Here is an 18038-nt window from a genome sequence, read left to right on the forward strand (position 1 = left end):
TGAGTTGAATTAAAGCTTGCTTTAAATGTCTAGACAAACGTGGGTCCGCCATAATTCAGTGTGGAAATATGTCCCTCCCAAATCAAAAATCCAATACAGATATTTTCATATTTCATTTCACAACTTTAATTGCATTTTAATCTTAGCATCTCATGAATAACGTACATCAAGATTATCTGAGAGCATCTGTAGAAATCTTAATTACACATTAGCCCAAGCAAGTGGTCCTCATCTGCATACTGTGCTGGTGCACAAAGGCTGGATATTGAAGAATGATACAAGCTGAAACAATATTGGTTTATTGTATCAGTAGGATGGACTCGCCGGAGTATTTATTAGCAGAATGGTCGAAAATGATGTCGGAAGACAATAAAGATGAGCCTACTGTTTGAGTTGGACAGATGATGTTTTTACAGTAATGAAGCAGAATAACTTCACATTTGTGTTCAGTATTTGTTGTAAACGAGTGATCATTGGGTACTTGTGATTAAACAGTATCACCTGCGTTGGACCTAAGGGAGAGCTCGAGGGGGTGGAAGGGTAGTCTGATAGTTACAGCATTCTCTCGTCACACTCAACACCCGGGTTTGATTTCCCACAAGGGTATAATGTGTGAAGCTGGTGTCCCTGCCGTGATATTGCTGGAATATTGCTAAAAGTGGCATAAAACTATATTCACTCTAAGTAAGAACATGTGCTCAGTCATCCATATTTGTAGTGACATAATGAGTGAATGAGTTTAGTTTTTACACCACACATAGCAATATTCTACCTATATGACACTAGCCTCTAAAGCTGTATATGGCACCAGCCTGGACCAGATACTCCAGTGATCAACAGCATGAGCATTGATCAGTGCAGTTGGGATACAATGACATGTGTCAACCAAATCTGTGACTCTGACCAGCAGATTCCGTTGATCACCTCTTCTGACAAGCATTGGTTTCTGAAGATCTTCATGGGCAGGGATGTGAAGATCACAGATACCAGTTATGTTATCAAAATAACATTGCTGCAGAAAGTGTCTGGAAGAAGTGAATACATGCTGGGTTGACAGGATATTGTTTCCTGTAAGTGTGCACAGGTCCTTTAAAACCAAAGCTAGATGTTGTGACAGTGTGGGTGTTTATAGCTGCCAGATAGTGTAACAGTCATCCTAAAACTCCCATTGCCAAGTTGATCTATGAGATGTCAGCCTCTAAGCATGGAAATTCATCATGGACATCTAATGGCTAAAAAATGCTGCAATTGTGTAACCAAGCTTGCCACATCATGCAGCACACTGTGAGGTGGTAGGCAGCAGTGCAGAAAACTGCCCACAGCAAGCTGCGTGAAGGGGTGGTAGGCAGCACAACAAATCTGGCCACAGTCAGCCCCTTACTGTGAGATGTGGTTGGCAACAAACACATGAGGTGGTGGTTGAAAGATGTTGGTGTTCAGTTCTTGGCATGCCTCAATGTTCTGTTCGCTATGAGATGTGAATGTAAAGTTGTTCAGTTTTTGACACACCTCAATGTTCTGTCAGATATGAGACGTGATTGTAAAGTTTTTCAGTTTTTGACACACTTGAAAGTCCTGTAGGTTATGAGACATAAATATAAAACCTGAATGTTCTGTTGGTTATGAGACGCGAATGTAATTTTTTTTCAGTTATTGACACACCTGAATGTTCTATAGGTTATGAGGTATGAATGTAACACCTGAATGTTCTATAGGTTATGAGGTATGAATGTAACACCTGAATGTTCTATAGGTTATGAGGTATGAATGTAACACCTGAATGTTCTATAGGTTATGAGACGTGAATGTAAAGTTTTTTGGTTATTGACATACCTGAAATTTCTGTAGGTTATGAGACGTGAATGTAACACCTGAATGTTTTGTCAGTTATGAGACGTGAATGTAACACCTGAATGTTTTGTCAGTTATGAGACGTGAATGTAACACCTGAATGTTTTGTCAGTTATGAGACGTGAATGTAACACCTGAATGTTTTGTCAGTTATGAGACGTGAATGTAACACCTGAATGTTCTGTCAGTTATGAGACGTGAATGTAACACCTGAATGTTCTGTCAGTTATGAGACGTGAATGTAACACCTGAATGTTCTGTCAGTTATGAGATGGGAATGTAAAACCTGAATGTTCTGTCAGTTATGAGACGTGAATGTAACACCTGAATGTTCTGTCAGTTATGAGATGGGAATGTAAAACCTGAATGTTCTGTCAGTTATGAGATGGGAATGTAAAACCTGAATGTTCTGTCAGTTATGAGATGGGAATGTAAAACCTGAATGTTCTGTCAGTTATGAGATGGGAATGTAAAACCTGAATGTTCTGTCAGTTATGAGACGTGAATGTAACACCTGAATGTTCTGTCAGTTATGAGATGGGAATGTAAAACCTGAATGTTCTGTCAGTTATGAGACGTGAATGTAACACCTGAATGTTCTGTCAGTTATGAGATGGGAATGTAAAGCCTGAATGTTCTGTCAGTTATGAGACGTGAATGTAAAACCTGAAGGTTCTGTCAGTTATGAGATGGGAATGTAAAGCCTGAATGTTCTGTCAGTTATGAGACATGAATGTAAAACCTGAAAGTTCTGTCAGTTATGAGATGGGAATGTAAAACCTGAATGTTCTGTCAGTTATGAGACGTGAATGTAACACCTGAATGTTCTGTCAGTTATGAGATGGGAATGTAAAGCCTGAATGTTCTGTCAGTTATGAGACGTGAATGTAAAACCTGAAGGTTCTGTCAGTTATGAGATGGGAATGTAAAGCCTGAATGTTCTGTCAGTTATGAGACATGAATGTAAAACCTGAATGTTCTGTCAGTTATGAGATGGGAATGTAAAATCTGAATGTTCTGTCAGTTATGAGACATGAATGTAAAACCTGAATGTTTTGTCAGTTATGAGATTGGAATGTAAAACCTGAAGGTTCTGTCAGTTATGAGATGTGAATGTAAAACCTGAATGTTCTGTCAGTTATGAGACGTGAATGTAAAACGTGAATGTTCTGTCAGTTATGAGATGGGAATGTAAAACCTGAAGTTTCTGTCAGTTATGAGATGGGAATGTAAAACCTGAATGTTCTGTCAGTTATGAGATGGGAATGTAAAACCTGAATGTTCTGTCAGTTATGAGATGGGAATGTAAAGCCTGAATGTTCTGTCAGTTATGAGACGTGAATGTAAAACCTGAATGTTCTGTCAGTTATGAGATGGGAATGTAAAACCTGAAGTTTCTGTCAGTTATGAGATGGGAATGTAAAACCTGAATGTTTTGTCAGTTAGATGAGGGGAATGTAAAACCTGAATGTTCTGTCAGTTATGAGATGGGAATGTAAAACCTGAATGTTCTGTCAGTTATGAGATGGGAATGTAAAACCTGAATGTTCTGTCAGTTATGAGACGTGAATGTAAAACCTGAATGTTCTGTCAGTTATGAGATGGGAATGTAAAACCTGAATGTTCTGTCAGTTATGAGATGGGAATGTAAAACCTGAATGTTTTGTCAGTTATGAGATGGGAATGTAAAACCTGAATGTTTTGTCAGTTAGATGAGGAGAATGTAAAACCTGAATGTTCTGTCAGTTATGAGATGTGAATGTAAAACCTGAAGTTTCTGTCAGTTATGAGACGTGAATGTAAAACCTGAAGTTTCTGTCAGTTATGAGATGGGAATGTAAAACCTGAATGTTCTGTCAGTTATGAGACGTGAATGTAAAACCTGAATGTTCTGTCAGTTATGAGATGGGAATGTAAAACCTGAATGTTTTGTCAGTTAGATGAGGGAAATGTAAAACCTGAGTGTTCTGTCAGTTATGAGACGTGAATGTAAAACGTGAATGTTCTGTCAGTTATGAGATGGGAATGTAAAACCTGAAGTTTCTGTCAGTTATGAGATGGGAATGTAAAACCTGAATGTTCTGTCAGTTTTGAGACGTGAATGTAAAACCTGAATGTTCTGTCAGTTATGAGATGGGAATGTAAAACCTGAAGGTTTTGTCAGTTAGATGAGGGGAATGTAAAACCTGAATGTTCTGTCAGTTATGAGACGGGAATGTAAAACGTGAATGTTCTGTCAGTTATGAGATGGGAATGTAAAGCCTGAATGTTCTGTCAGTTATGAGACGTGAATGTAAAACCTGAATGTTCTGTCAGTTATGAGATGGGAATGTAAAGCCTGAATGTTCTGTCAGTTATGAGATGGGAATGTAAAACCTGAATGTTCTGTCAGTTATGAGATGGGAATGTAAAACCTGAATGTTTTGTCAGTTAGATGAGGGAAATGTAAAACCTGAGTGTTCTGTCAGTTATGAGACGTGAATGTAAAACGTGAATGTTCTGTCAGTTATGAGATGGGAATGTAAAACCTGAATGTTCTGTCAGTTATGAGACGTGAATGTAACGCCAGAATGTTCTGTCAGTTATGAGATGGGAATGTAAAGCCTGAATGTTCTGTCAGTTATGAGACGTGAATGTAAAACCTGAAGGTTCTGTCAGTTATGAGATGGGAATGTAAAGCCTGAATGTTCTGTCAGTTATGAGACATGAATGTAAAACCTGAATGTTCTGTCAGTTATGAGATGGGAATGTAAAATCTGAATGTTCTGTCAGTTATGAGACATGAATGTAAAACCTGAATGTTTTGTCAGTTATGAGATTGGAATGTAAAACCTGAAGGTTCTGTCAGTTATGAGATGTGAATGTAAAACCTGAATGTTCTGTCAGTTATGAGACGTGAATGTAAAACGTGAATGTTCTGTCAGTTATGAGATGGGAATGTAAAACCTGAAGTTTCTGTCAGTTATGAGATGGGAATGTAAAACCTGAATGTTCTGTCAGTTATGAGATGGGAATGTAAAACCTGAATGTTCTGTCAGTTATGAGATGGGAATGTAAAGCCTGAATGTTCTGTCAGTTATGAGACGTGAATGTAAAACCTGAATGTTCTGTCAGTTATGAGATGGGAATGTAAAACCTGAAGTTTCTGTCAGTTATGAGACATGAATGTAAAACCTGAATGTTTTGTCAGTTAGATGAGGGGAATGTAAAACCTGAATGTTCTGTCAGTTATGAGATGGGAATGTAAAACCTGAATGTTCTGTCAGTTATGAGATGGGAATGTAAAACCTGAATGTTCTGTCAGTTATGAGACGTGAATGTAAAACCTGAATGTTCTGTCAGTTATGAGACGGGAATGTAAAACCTGAAGTTTCTGTCAGTTATGAGACGTGAATGTAAAACCTGAAGTTTCTGTCAGTTATGAGATGGGAATGTAAAACCTGAATGTTCTGTCAGTTATGAGACGTGAATGTAAAACCTGAATGTTCTGTCAGTTATGAGATGGGAATGTTAAGTAAGACACGGAGTATTTCATACAGCTTTCTACTTTAAACTTTGATTGATTGCATGAAAATGTTCAACATGCTTGAACATGAGGGAATTGTGATGGCTGATGGTCTTTAACAAAGTGTGATGTTTTACAGCAATTTGGATGACTTATTTATTGTCCAGTGTGTCACTTATTGACATGCACATCGATCTGTTTGAAGTGGTGCATATGACTTGAACATTGAGGAAGTCATCACAGTAATTTTGTCATCATCTTATTGTTGCATCACTGACTTGGATAACCATATACTGTGAGATTGAGATCCTCAGAGACTGGTTCCCTGTGTGTGTAGCCAGGGCTGCTCTCGGGATAATCTCCTCCCGCAGCTGGTGGGAACGTCAGTTGGTATTTAGGTATTTTCAATAGTTGGTTATGTTTTTAGATTGATTTCATTCTACATGGCTATAAAGCCTTGAAAAGGAACCACTAATCAATAGTTCACAATTTTAAAAATCTGTTTCAGTTCAAGCAGCAGAAACACTGATTTTCCACATGCTTAAATTCAATAGGAATTTAATTGATTGATGCTGGCTTGAGGGAATTTTATATTTGAATATGCTCCTGGTTCATTCTGTATGGAAAGACACCTCATTTACAATATATGCATAATCAGGCTCAAAGAGTTATGGACGTGAAGACCGACACTGACGTTGAAGTTGACAAAACATCCATTTTCAATTGTCAGCTCTCCCTGATGGAATTGCTCATTGTGCATGTCATCCATCCTTTGTGATTGAAATTTTATGTAAAACATGGTGTTGAGTTTCATGTTCAGCCTTTGCAGGAGTGTTTTCCTGAATCTGCGTAAACATACTATTACAGTAAACTGTCTTTATAACCAAGATGCTTGTAAGGAAATGATGGATAGATATATCACAAACATTTTTCTGCCCTTGTTTCTTGCTCTGTGTTTTGGTCAAAATGGGTATAATGAATAACAGTTATAATTAATTTGACGTCCCAGTCAGTTTGTGGCTTCTGTATGTCCATTTATGGAGATGCTGGATGATGGATTTGTTCTACTGTCTTTTTAAAAAAATAGCGTAGATGTCAGTCTCAAAAATTAATTTTCGTTGTTGAATGTAAGTAAGATACAATTTTAAAGAGGAGGTTTTGTTGTTTCTGTAATCTACATGTATAAGGCGTTAAAATTGTGTATGGAATCATTAACTATTTGCTAGACATGGCATTAACTATTTACAAGACATGGCATTAACTCGGTTACCGTTGATTGATAGTAAGATCACAGAACACTGTTATGTTGGTATGTTTTGATCAGTTAACAGTTTGGATTGATAGATGGGCAGTTGCTTGTATCATCAGTGTTTGAGTTGGTCTTCTTCTTGCATTGACCGATGACGGCTATGTGGGTTAGCCATGGTTGATAGTCAGTAAGATTGAGGAACTCTGTGTTGTACTCAGCATATTTTGATCAGTTAACAGTTTGGATTGATAGAACAGTAGTTGCTTGTATCATCAGTATTTGAGTTCATCTTCTTCTTGCAGTGACCGATGGCGCCTATGTGAGAGACTACCCATTCACGCAGGGAGAAGAAGATTATGTTGAAGCAGGTGAGGAGTTGTCTCCCTTTAACATCCTTGTTTTTTTTCAAATGACCAGAGCTCTGAATGCATGGTGTTGAGATTCCCTCTTGCACGTTCTTCCCAAGAGGAAGTTGATAATCTGTTCAGTGCAACAGGACAACCACAAGTGATCAAAGCAGTTCCTGTCTCAGCATAGAGATGTCAAACCGCTCATTTTCATAGCAACATGCTATTTTGCACTTCTTCAGAAACGATTTTATTGTGTTTTCAGAGGACCGAGTTGGCAGCTTAACGACATCGACACATATTTTCTATATAGCTGTGGGATGTGCCTGCGCAATTATTCTCCTGATAGCCTTAGCAGTGGCAGTTTACTACCTTAATTCACAGAAGAGCAATGACAGGTACACTAAAAGGATGAACTATTAGTAAGTAAAATTCTGCTGGGTGCGTGTTCTGTGTCTGTGATGTCATAGCGTCATTACTAACACCCCCCATCCGGCGGGATCATCATTTGTAAGTAGTCATGTTGTGGGGATTTCCTGTCATTAAAACCTGCTATAGAACATTGTTTGAAAGACCATCAACAGAAAGAAAAATACAAGTTTCAATTACAATATTTAAATAAAAACAGTTTGGCTGAAATGAAACAAGAACATTATTCTCAAATCTATTTTCCTTTGTGTGTTTCTGAACCTTGGGCATCTTTTCAAATTCAAATCATGAGTGAAGAACTGGTAATCAACATATTTTGAGGAAAGTAAAGAAAATCCAATCAAATTTGAGAAAAATCATGTCTGATTTGCATGTCATTTCAATTCCTTCAAGAACAAAAAATGAATTACATTTTTTTAAAATGTCCTATTTGTCATTCCTATCCATTACTATGGTAATGCTATGTTTAAGCCTTCAAGGTTGCAATTCAAATATTAAAGTAATTGTCACATTTGTTAATGTTTCATGACAAGCATGGTGATAATTTCTGAAGAGAAAACAGCAGTGTTGTAATTAAACGTCATTCAGTGTTTAGAAATTCATGGAGAAAATATTCCAAAAAGGTTTAATTATGAGAAATCCCTGCAAAGCTAACATTTCATTGGTGGGTTGACTTAAGTGGCATGCTACACTCTGTCTCTCTCTCATCAGAAACATGGTTGGTCAAATATGGGCAAACAGAAGGCGATGTAAACAATACAGAAGCCAGAAGTGTTATACTGTAGGATAAAGCCAGAAGTGTTATATTGTAAGATGAAGCCAGAAGCGGTATTTTGTAGGAGGAAGCCAGAAGTGTTATATTGTAGGATGAAGCCAGAAGCATTACATTGTAGGATAAACTCAGAAGCATTTGACTGTGGGATAAAGGCAAATATATTGTATGATGAAGCCAGAACTTTTAGACTGTAGGATAAAACCAGAAGCGGTAAATTGTAGGATAAAGCCAGAAGTGTTAGACTGTATCATAAAACTAGAAGCATTAGATGGTAGAATAAAACCAGATGCTTTATATTGTAGAATAAAGACAAAAGGGTTAAACTGTATGATAAAGTCAGAAGCATTAGGATATAGCCAGAAATGTATTGATGTAGGATAAAGTCTGAAGCATTAGGTTGTAGTGTAAAGGCTTTTAATGTAGGATAAAGCATTAGGTTGTAGTGTAAAGGCTTTTAATGTAGGATAAAGTCTGAAGCATTAGGTTGTAGTGTAAAGGCTTTTAATGTAGGATAAAGTCTGAAGCATTAGGTTGTAGTGTAAAGGCTTTTAATGTAGGATAAAGTCTGAAGCATTAGGTTGTAGTGTAAAGGCTTTTAATGTAGGATAAAGTCTGAATCACTAGATTGTAGTGTAAAATTGAAGCTTTTAATGTAGGATAAAGTCAGAAACATTACTCTGCGGGATAAAGCCAGAAGTGTTATACTGTAGGATAAAGCCAGAAGCGTTATACCGAAGGATGAACTGCTATTTATTGGCAGGAAGGAACTAAATAATTACTTCTTTAATGGGCATTCTAGAAGTTGGTGAGTCCAAAATGAAACTTACACCTTTATGGTTTAACTTCTTGTTTGTTATGTTGAGCGACGTTTCGATGTAGATTCTTACACCGTTTTCTTACATCATTTTCAAGCTCAATTTAGCTTGAAAATGATGTGAGAATCTACATCGAAATGTTGCTCAACGTAATAAACAAGAAGTTGTAATCCATAAAGGTGTATGTTTCATTTCTAACTAAATAATCGGGCACTTGACGGGACTGTTACCAACGCCAGGGGAAATGCCTATCTTCATTTTATTTATGCACAAGTTGAGAGCTATTAATGGCTGGCATTGACCAATAGTACAGCTGTCACCATTTTTATCCCGATGAGACACAGAATCTTCTGTACAATCCTGAGATGTGATAATGGAATTGTATGATTTGACCAAGCCTCCATGGTAGTTCTGTGTTTTGGCAAATTCATTGTATTGCAATATGTTGCTATTCCGGCACCGGTATTGCAATATGTTGCTCTTCCGGCACTGGTATTGCAATATGTTGCTATTCCGGCACCGGTATTGCAATATGTTGCTCTTCCGGCACTGGTATTGCAATATGTTGCTATTCTGGCACCGGTATTGCAATATGTTGCTATTCTGGCACCGGTATTGCGATATGTTGCTATTCTGGCACTGGTATTGCGATATGTTGCTATTCCGGCACAGGTATGGCGATGTGTTGCTATTCTGGCACCGGTATTGCGATATGTTGCTATTCCGGCACCGGCATTGCAATATGTATTGTGATATGTCAGGAACTTAAGCGTTTGACGGGCTGTACCACTAATTCTACATATCAATCATATTTTCTACATTTGTAACTAAACATATATCTTATGGTTCTGAAAACACCAATCTCAAAATTAAGTTTTTGCACAGATCATTTTTTATACAATTCATGGTATTACATATTCCGTTTTTTCATTGAATAACAAAGAAAAAAAATTACTGTGAATGAAATTTTTATTTAAAAGATAAAGATAATCACAAAAAACTTTGTCTGTTCTTCACCCAATAGATTGATTCTCAGAAATATTATTGCAATATGTATCGTTTGCAAAATGTATTGTCATATACCGATGTACCAGTAATACCGTGCAGCCCTACTGTATAGCCCACCTTTTACATATATAAGCCAGCACCCCCAGCTTTATCAGGTCTGTTCATTCATGGCACTGTCAGATTTAAGCATGTTAGTTTAACTGTTAAGAGATCATTGGTAGTTTTGGAAGACAATGTAAAACTGGAGGGGGAGGAACATTTCCAGACCCTGATGGTTTTACATTGTCTACCAAAACTGAGAAGTGTTTTCTCTGACATATATACTGTCAATGATGGGTAATTACAATGTAGATGATCATTTAATGAAACTACATTTCAATAACTGAAGCAGACGTAAAATCAATTTAATGACAGTAACTATAAATATATAATTCAACCCCACTTCCTTTGTCCGCCCAGTGGCCTTGTGGTAGGGCGTCTGGCTACAGATCTGAGTTGCAGTTCCAATCTTGCTAGGGAAAACATTTGCACTTGGAGCGTCATTGTGAATGATACTTTTCAAATGATATCAAACAGTTATATATCATTCGAATGTTGATGTTCATATAGAGCTAGGAGAATATAGTAAAACCTAGGAAGAGGTCTTACTAACGAAAAGTAAAACATGGGAAGAGGTCTTTCTAGCGAAAAGTAAAACCTGTCCCTGCATGACAAAAACCTCAAATGTGGTTATTTTGGGATAAGGAGAGATGGACTACTACAGAGTGAGAAGCACAGTTCGGGTTTACATAACAGGACATAATCCTTCCCAAAAAGAAGAATCTCAAGGTAGACCCATAATGTTCAGGGTCTTTTATGCAGCCTCTTTCAAAATGGCAGTGATCTTGTCAGGCGCCGTGGGGTAGCTGAGTGGTTAAAGTGTTTGCTCATCTTGCACAATACCTGGTGTCATATCCATCATGGCCATTAATGTCTGAAGCACATTTTAGATGTCCCCTACTGTGATATTGCTGGAATATTGCTAAAAGCATCGTAAAATTCACTAGTCACTGAGTCTATTGTTCCAGGCAGAGCACCATGCTCCACTGGTGTGTGTGTGCTAAACTAAGAACAAAGTCAGACTCACTCACATAACAGTATAACTACACAGAACCCAGTCAAATTTCAAAAACTGTGTGATCTGAACAAGTGATTTCAAATTTATGACAAATACATGTTAAAATATAAAACCTGGATCTCAGTATCCATTCCTTCGCTTTTATCAAAAGTAATGCACAATAGACTTTGTAAAATCGATTAAGAAAAGATGTGAAGCTATTAAGGTTTATTCTTAAATAGGGAAATAAATGAAAATAGCGTTTGGTATCTGGAAAAAGGGTCAGTATCTACTAACTACTAACAACACTAACATGTGTATGTAAAAGGTGGAAATTTGAAAGGTGCGATCCTTTCTGGATAACAGTGACTTAATATTATCCTTAAAGTATTATATCTTTCGTATTGTTCATCAACTGCTTAAATGTCAATCAAACAAATTATCTGGAACCAGGGTTAATTTCACTGTTCTTGTTAAATACCAAATGACATATTGATGAAGAGATGTTGTGTTGGTTTTATTGTTTGTCTGTTCAAATTTGTAATTGTGGAATTGTTTAATCTCTGAGATTTATGCATATTGATCTGATCTGAAGTTTGGAAACTAATATTTTCTGTTTTCTTTTCACAGTGACAGCAGCAGCTCTCAAGCTCTTACTGCCCAAAGTCAGACGTTTCTCCGCCCCGACACGCCAAACAATGCAAGCGGGGCAGGTAGGATCACATGACACATCACATGACATCAGATGACATGGGTCACGAAGCTCCCCCTCCCCCCAACATTGTCATTTGTCTTGTGTTTGAGTTACCTGCCTTGTCGCTGCTCTTCACAGGGGTGATAAACGAGGAAAAAGGTGTCTCAGAGCTCTGATTCAGGATATGTCACACCAGGACTTTGTTTACAGTGTCCTGGATTCAGCTGGTTTGCCGCAGAACAAACATTTGATGTTTGATAGTTTAATAGTGGCGGAGTAGAAGAGGTGTCAGAACACAAATGTCGTTTTGAGAAAGGCTTTACAAATATCATATTCCAACATAACTAGTGCACGAAAGGATTTCGTTTACAGGCACTTTTGGAGATTTAATCTTGTTTGGTCATCTTCAGAAAGAAGTTGCCTTTCTTCCTCTGCCATTGTCAGGAGTATCTGTTCTGTTGTCAGTGTCAACTGTCAAACATTTGTGTCTTATCAAGTAATTAAGTGCAAAATAACCTCATACTATTGAAAAAAAAAAAGAATCGGAAGTAAGGTGAAAACCTTTCGTTTTGAAAAATGGCAGTTATATTTTCATGTGATATTAGGATAACAAAATCCCATATTCCCCTTGTGTCCTTCCACGTACAGGCTGATAGATAGGAACAATGAGATTGAAAGCATTACCTTGTGTTGGCAGTGCGTATGTAAACCTTTAGACTTAATTTATGGGTTGCATGTGTGGCCTCTGATTCCTTCCAGGTACCCATCCATGGGTTATAAAGTGGAACTGAGACTGCAACTCTTTTAGCCTCATCCCAGTTTCTTCACATGTTACCCCAAACTATCAGACAAAAAGTTTCAGCAGTTTTGTTTTCATAACAGTTGCCAAGTTAAACATCCACTGCAGATTCTGTTAGTTTTGAAATAACATCGCTGTGTTTTCAGTTGTTTTGAAACTCCAGTGTGTTTCTGTGACATGCGTGTCACATGCAACGATTGTATTCGATAACTCCTGACTTAATTAATCATCAAAGATTCATTCTTGTCCCACTGCACGTCAACTCTATCACTGCCAAAAAGCTTCGTGTGATCATAAAAATATTTAAAAGTTTTGCCATCAGATGTACTTGAGTTTCGGGATTATTGGGTTAGATCTGTTGAGAAAATCTTGTGTTGGGGTCATCGAGTAGCATGGGAGATTTACAATTTAATTATTCTGAAAATCTTGTGCAGTGGCCCAAGAGCAAATACATGTACCGAGAAGTAAATAAATTATTAACTGGGATTATTTTGAGATTCTAATTCTAGAACTATAGACATTTTATCATGCTTCAATTGAGATAGGCATGCCTTGCACCTAACCTGCTACCTGACACCTTGGTGTCTTGTGGTAAAAAATCTACTTTCTGACATTTGAATATGGGTTTCAATTTTTTAAAGGGATAATTTTGTCAGTGAATTTTAGATGAGGAAATGTCGACATTCATCATGAAACAGTTATTTTCATCCAGAAAGGATAGAAGGCATGTTGAATTTTACATGGGGAAATTACAGTACAATCTGTCATTGAAATCAATATGATTGTTACTTGCAATAGAGACAAGGTGAAAGTTTTCCAGCAGAGATATTAGACCTCAGTGAATGTGGACGGATGCATATTGCTCTCACTGGACTTTCATTGGTTGAAAAATGTGGGCAATTATTGTCACTTCTGGATGGAAATTTGAAATGTAAATATGAACTCAAGGGAAATACGGTTTTTAATATTTAAATATGATATCCCACAAGATATAAAGTATTTTCTAAAAATTTGAATTATTCATTATTCCCTAGAAATAAATAGAAATAGTCTATTAGCTGAGCTATTTATCATGGTCACCTCCTCTCTCAAGGAACAACTTTCCATGCCAGTAGTAATATGAAGACTTTCCATGCCAGTAGTAGTATAAGGCTTTCCATGCCAGCAGTGATAAGAGACCTTTATATTCTTGTTGTGATACAAAAACTTTACATGCCAGTACTGATATAAAAAACAAAAAAACCCACTTTTTATGCCAATAGTGATTTAAAATCTGTATATGCCAGTAGTTATATGAAACTTTACATGCCAGTAGTGCTATACAACTTTACATGCCAGTAGTGACATAAAAAACTTTACGTGCCAGTAGTGATATAAAAAGAATTACATGCCAGTGATGTGAAAACTTTATATGCTAGTAGTGATGTGAAAACTTTACATGCCAGTAGTGCTATACAACTTTACATGTCAGTAGTGACATAAAATCTGTGTATGTCAGTAGTGATATAAAAACTTTACATGTCAGTAGTAATGTAAAAATGTTGCATGCCATCAGTGATATGAAACTTTACAAGCCACTAGTGTTGTAAAAAAACAACTTTACGTGCCAGCAGTAATGTATTAAAACTTTACATGCCAGTGATGATGTGAAAACCTTCCATGCCAGTAGTGATTCAAAAACTGTATATGCCATGATGTAAAACTTTACATGCCAGTAGTGATATATAAAAACTTTACATGCCAGTAGTGATATATAAAAACTTTACATGCCAGTAGTGATATATAAAAACTTTACATGCCAGTAGTTACATCGCAGCAGTGGTATGGAAACAGTAGTATCATGCTGACAAATAAGTTGCCTTTTTGCCTGCTTTGAACAATGCCCCCTGCCAGTTGTAGTACAACAGAACAAAGGTGGAGGAAGTTTTTGATGAAGGACGGTTGAAGAACAGTGAAACTCTGTAGATCTTCAGCTTGTTGTAAGAGTCGATTCAAGGGTTAGACTTGCTGCCATAATTGACACATATCATGGTATTCTAATTGCATAGATCACAGTTACAGACCATAGCTGTATTGCAGAAATATTGTTGGTCAGCAGTAACAACACTCAAAACAAACAATTAATGAAGCTTGAAGTGGATGACAACATCTGATGTCAGATAGCACCAGGGTATTGATATGTGGATTAGTTCTAGATCCACTAGATCTAGATACAGTTGACACAGGTTTTGTTCCAATACACTACTGCAAACATGTGTCTACATGTCCGCCTATCAGGAGAAAAACTCCATTTTGAAGAAATACATCATTTTGAGTAATACATATTATTGTTATTTTCCCAGTGTGAGAGGGATTGGGAACTGGTGGTTGTGATCCTTTCAAGACCAGAACTTCTAAAACCTTTCATTGCTCTCCTTCCACTTTCCTACATACACACCAAAACATTTAGCATAATCATAACATGTAGTCATATTCACGGAGGATATTTTGCCATTATGGGGGATTTTTGATGACTTTGTCTTCTTCTTGTTTGTTGCAGGTCTTCCCAACTTTAGGCGAGGTATATCACCCGTCACAGAGCTGAAGCCAACTGACATCAAGTCCATGTTGAGTGAGATTGCAGTGGAGAGGAAAAGGATAGCACTGGGGGAACTTCTCCTGGAGGGTCAGTCAACAGTACCTGTGTTTACACTTATTGCTTCAGTACAGAACCTGAGATAGGATCTGCATGTCTATTCCTGTATTATAGCATTATGGAGAGCAGGGTAGCGTAGTAGGTAGAGTGTTGGCTTATCATGGGGAAGGCTAGAGTTCTACTCTTCAGTGTGCTTTCATGACAAAATATTCTCTTTTCATCCTAGTTGTTTTGCTTGTTGTCCCCTGCAACAACATGGAGTGGGAGACTATGTATTCAGTGGCGTCTGTATGTACATCCATCTTTGGCCACTTTTCAGATTCTTGTAAACGTGATATCTTATGAACTATTGTACCCAACATCTTCAAAATTGGTGACAGCCTGCATTTGGGATTATGCAGACACCAGTCAGTTTTGGTGACCTCAACCATATTTTCAAGGCCAATGTTATCAATATTTCATTGTTCTTTGGCGGCGGGGGACATTGCCATATTGGTGGCAAATACTTGTTATAGATTCTTGTTATTTTTGGTCAGTCAGCACCTTGGAGTTTCCATGACTTTACTGATCAGGGAAACATCCTGGACGTATGACTCCCCTGCCCCCCGTATACATGAAGCAGACGTACCAAGAAATCACTGAAATACTACAGCAGGGGCCTCACTTGTTGACTCTGTACAGGTCCTGAGTGACATCTTTGTAGAATGCAGTCACTTTGAAATATTATTGTGTGCAACTTGTGAAAGAGACTTTGTCAAGGCTTAACCAGGATGTCCACTTATTATGCAAGATGTTTCAGCAGATATCAGCAATATTTTAGCCACCTGACGGCAGCCTGGAAATAGTCTATTCAGGATCAGAGAGATAGATTTTTGAGTGATGCAAATGTATCATTTTGTTTTACCAATGATTCATGATGTATGATATACGTGCATCTATGATGTATGATATATTCACATTTAACGTGATACGTTTCAGGTACCTTTGGACGTATCTACCTGGGGACGTTGATTGGAGAAGATGAGAATGAAGTCAGCATGGAACAAGAGGTGTACATAAAAACATTAACAGGTTTGTGCCCTCACTCCCACATATAGAAAAGTGTATGTCAAGTGTCCTGTCTGAGAACAATATTTAGTGTTGTTATGCGCTGGTGATATGATAATCTTGGTGATAGTCTGTCATACAGACACATAGACAAGTTCATCCAGTACAGCCCATGCAAGTCGAGAATATTAGGCAAGTCTAGATTTCCACTGTTTCAAATGAAAAAAATCTAAAATTCCTTTTCATACATTTAATGATTATAATTTAATACCCATTTTTCCCGTGACACATGATCATTCTGAAATTAGATGTAGGTCCAGTCGTAAAGCTGTTGAAGGTTAAACTGCAAATGATGTCTTTGCTGTCAAGATGGACACATTTTCCACATGAATTGAATCTACACGCAACTGCAGCATTGCAGCATCAGCTGTTAAGTCCAGACCTGACATTCCAGCCTCTTGTATTCTGACCCCCATTAATCCAGATCCAGTTCATGTGTTCCTAGTTCCTGGCAGTCCACATAATACAGTCTGGGATCTTGACTTACAGGATCTGGATTAAAGGTGTCCTTATAATCCGAATCTCGATTAACAGGGTCAAGAGGATGTGAAAACACAGTGTCAGATTAACTTGGCCTTCATGGGAACAACATATCTATCTTGTCGAACACCTCAATGTTAATTATCCCCCGCAAAATGCTTGTGGGGGGTATTAAAATGGACACCATCTGTCGGTGCATCCATGCACATTTGTCCTTTCTGGACCAGAACGTTAAAACTGCTCACGATTTCTTCATCAGACTTATCATGTAGATGGTGTACTGGTGTTTTTTAGTAGTTTTGGATTTCTGCATTTTCATGACAACAAATTTGACTTTGACGGAATGTGGTGTTATTGTTCCTTTCTGGAGCAGAACTGTAAGACATTTCAATATTTCGTCACCAAACTTGCCACATATATTGCTCTGGTTGTGTACTGGTGCCTTTTGGTAGTTTTGGAATTCTGAATAAAATATTTCCAATACTTTCCTTCTACTTTGTCAAAACGTTTGCTATCAACATAACTAGTAGACACGTTCATGCACAGAGCCTTGTATCGCTTAGACAAGGCGTTCGAAAGACATATGATACTATAGGTGTATGGACCCTACCCTAGTACTATATGAAAGGAAAGGGATGTAACAAAGAAACCACCCCCTCCTCGATCAAAGTTACATGTCCCCGAGTAAAAAACTTTTAAGGCCCCATCAAGGCCAACGTATCAAAAGCCAGATGATTTCGCCACAAAATGAGCGGTCACAATCGGATCATTATTTCAAAAGTTATATGCCATGAATCACTGAAAACAGCTACCTCACGTCAAAATAATGGATCACCAAATACGGCGAAAACTCACCTTTTAAATTCGTTTATTAATTCCTGCCACGTTGACAGCACCAGCGTTCTGCTGGATGTGATCAGCCGCGGCATTCCGCGGGTCAGAAAACGGATTGCAACATCTACATGTCATTTTCTCGACAGTAAGCAAGCATTTTCACCAAAATCACCGGCAATCCATAAGTGACCTTGACATTCAAGTGAACTGAGCAGATCCGCACAAACAGACTCGGGCCATCCGATTGGCCATTTCCGCTGTATATTTTTTTTCAAAACAATGTATACACCTACATGTCTTTCAAACACCGTTTCTAAGTGATACAAGTCCCTGTGTATTCATGAAGAGATATTGATGACTGTCTTCTTGTTTTGAATTGTTTGGAGCAAAGGTAGAAACCTTTTGTTGCCTGCA

General features: G+C 37.7%; 1 protein-coding gene across 1 annotated transcript in view; it reads left to right on the forward strand.

The window, feature by feature from the left end:
* Positions 1–18038, forward strand: part of LOC137281980 (tyrosine-protein kinase RYK-like) — a 115583-nt gene that overhangs the window by 88370 nt on the left and 9175 nt on the right. Inside the window, exons 5-9 of the mRNA XM_067813728.1 lie at positions 6908–6973; positions 7218–7374; positions 11706–11788; positions 15108–15233; positions 16182–16274. Of these exons, the coding sequence (XP_067669829.1) occupies positions 6908–6973; positions 7218–7374; positions 11706–11788; positions 15108–15233; positions 16182–16274 (525 nt within the window). The remainder of the gene's footprint in view (positions 1–6907; positions 6974–7217; positions 7375–11705; positions 11789–15107; positions 15234–16181; positions 16275–18038) is intronic.

This window comes from Haliotis asinina, chromosome 4 (assembly GCF_037392515.1).
Source record: "Haliotis asinina isolate JCU_RB_2024 chromosome 4, JCU_Hal_asi_v2, whole genome shotgun sequence".
Classification (NCBI taxonomy): domain Eukaryota; kingdom Metazoa; phylum Mollusca; class Gastropoda; order Lepetellida; family Haliotidae; genus Haliotis; species Haliotis asinina.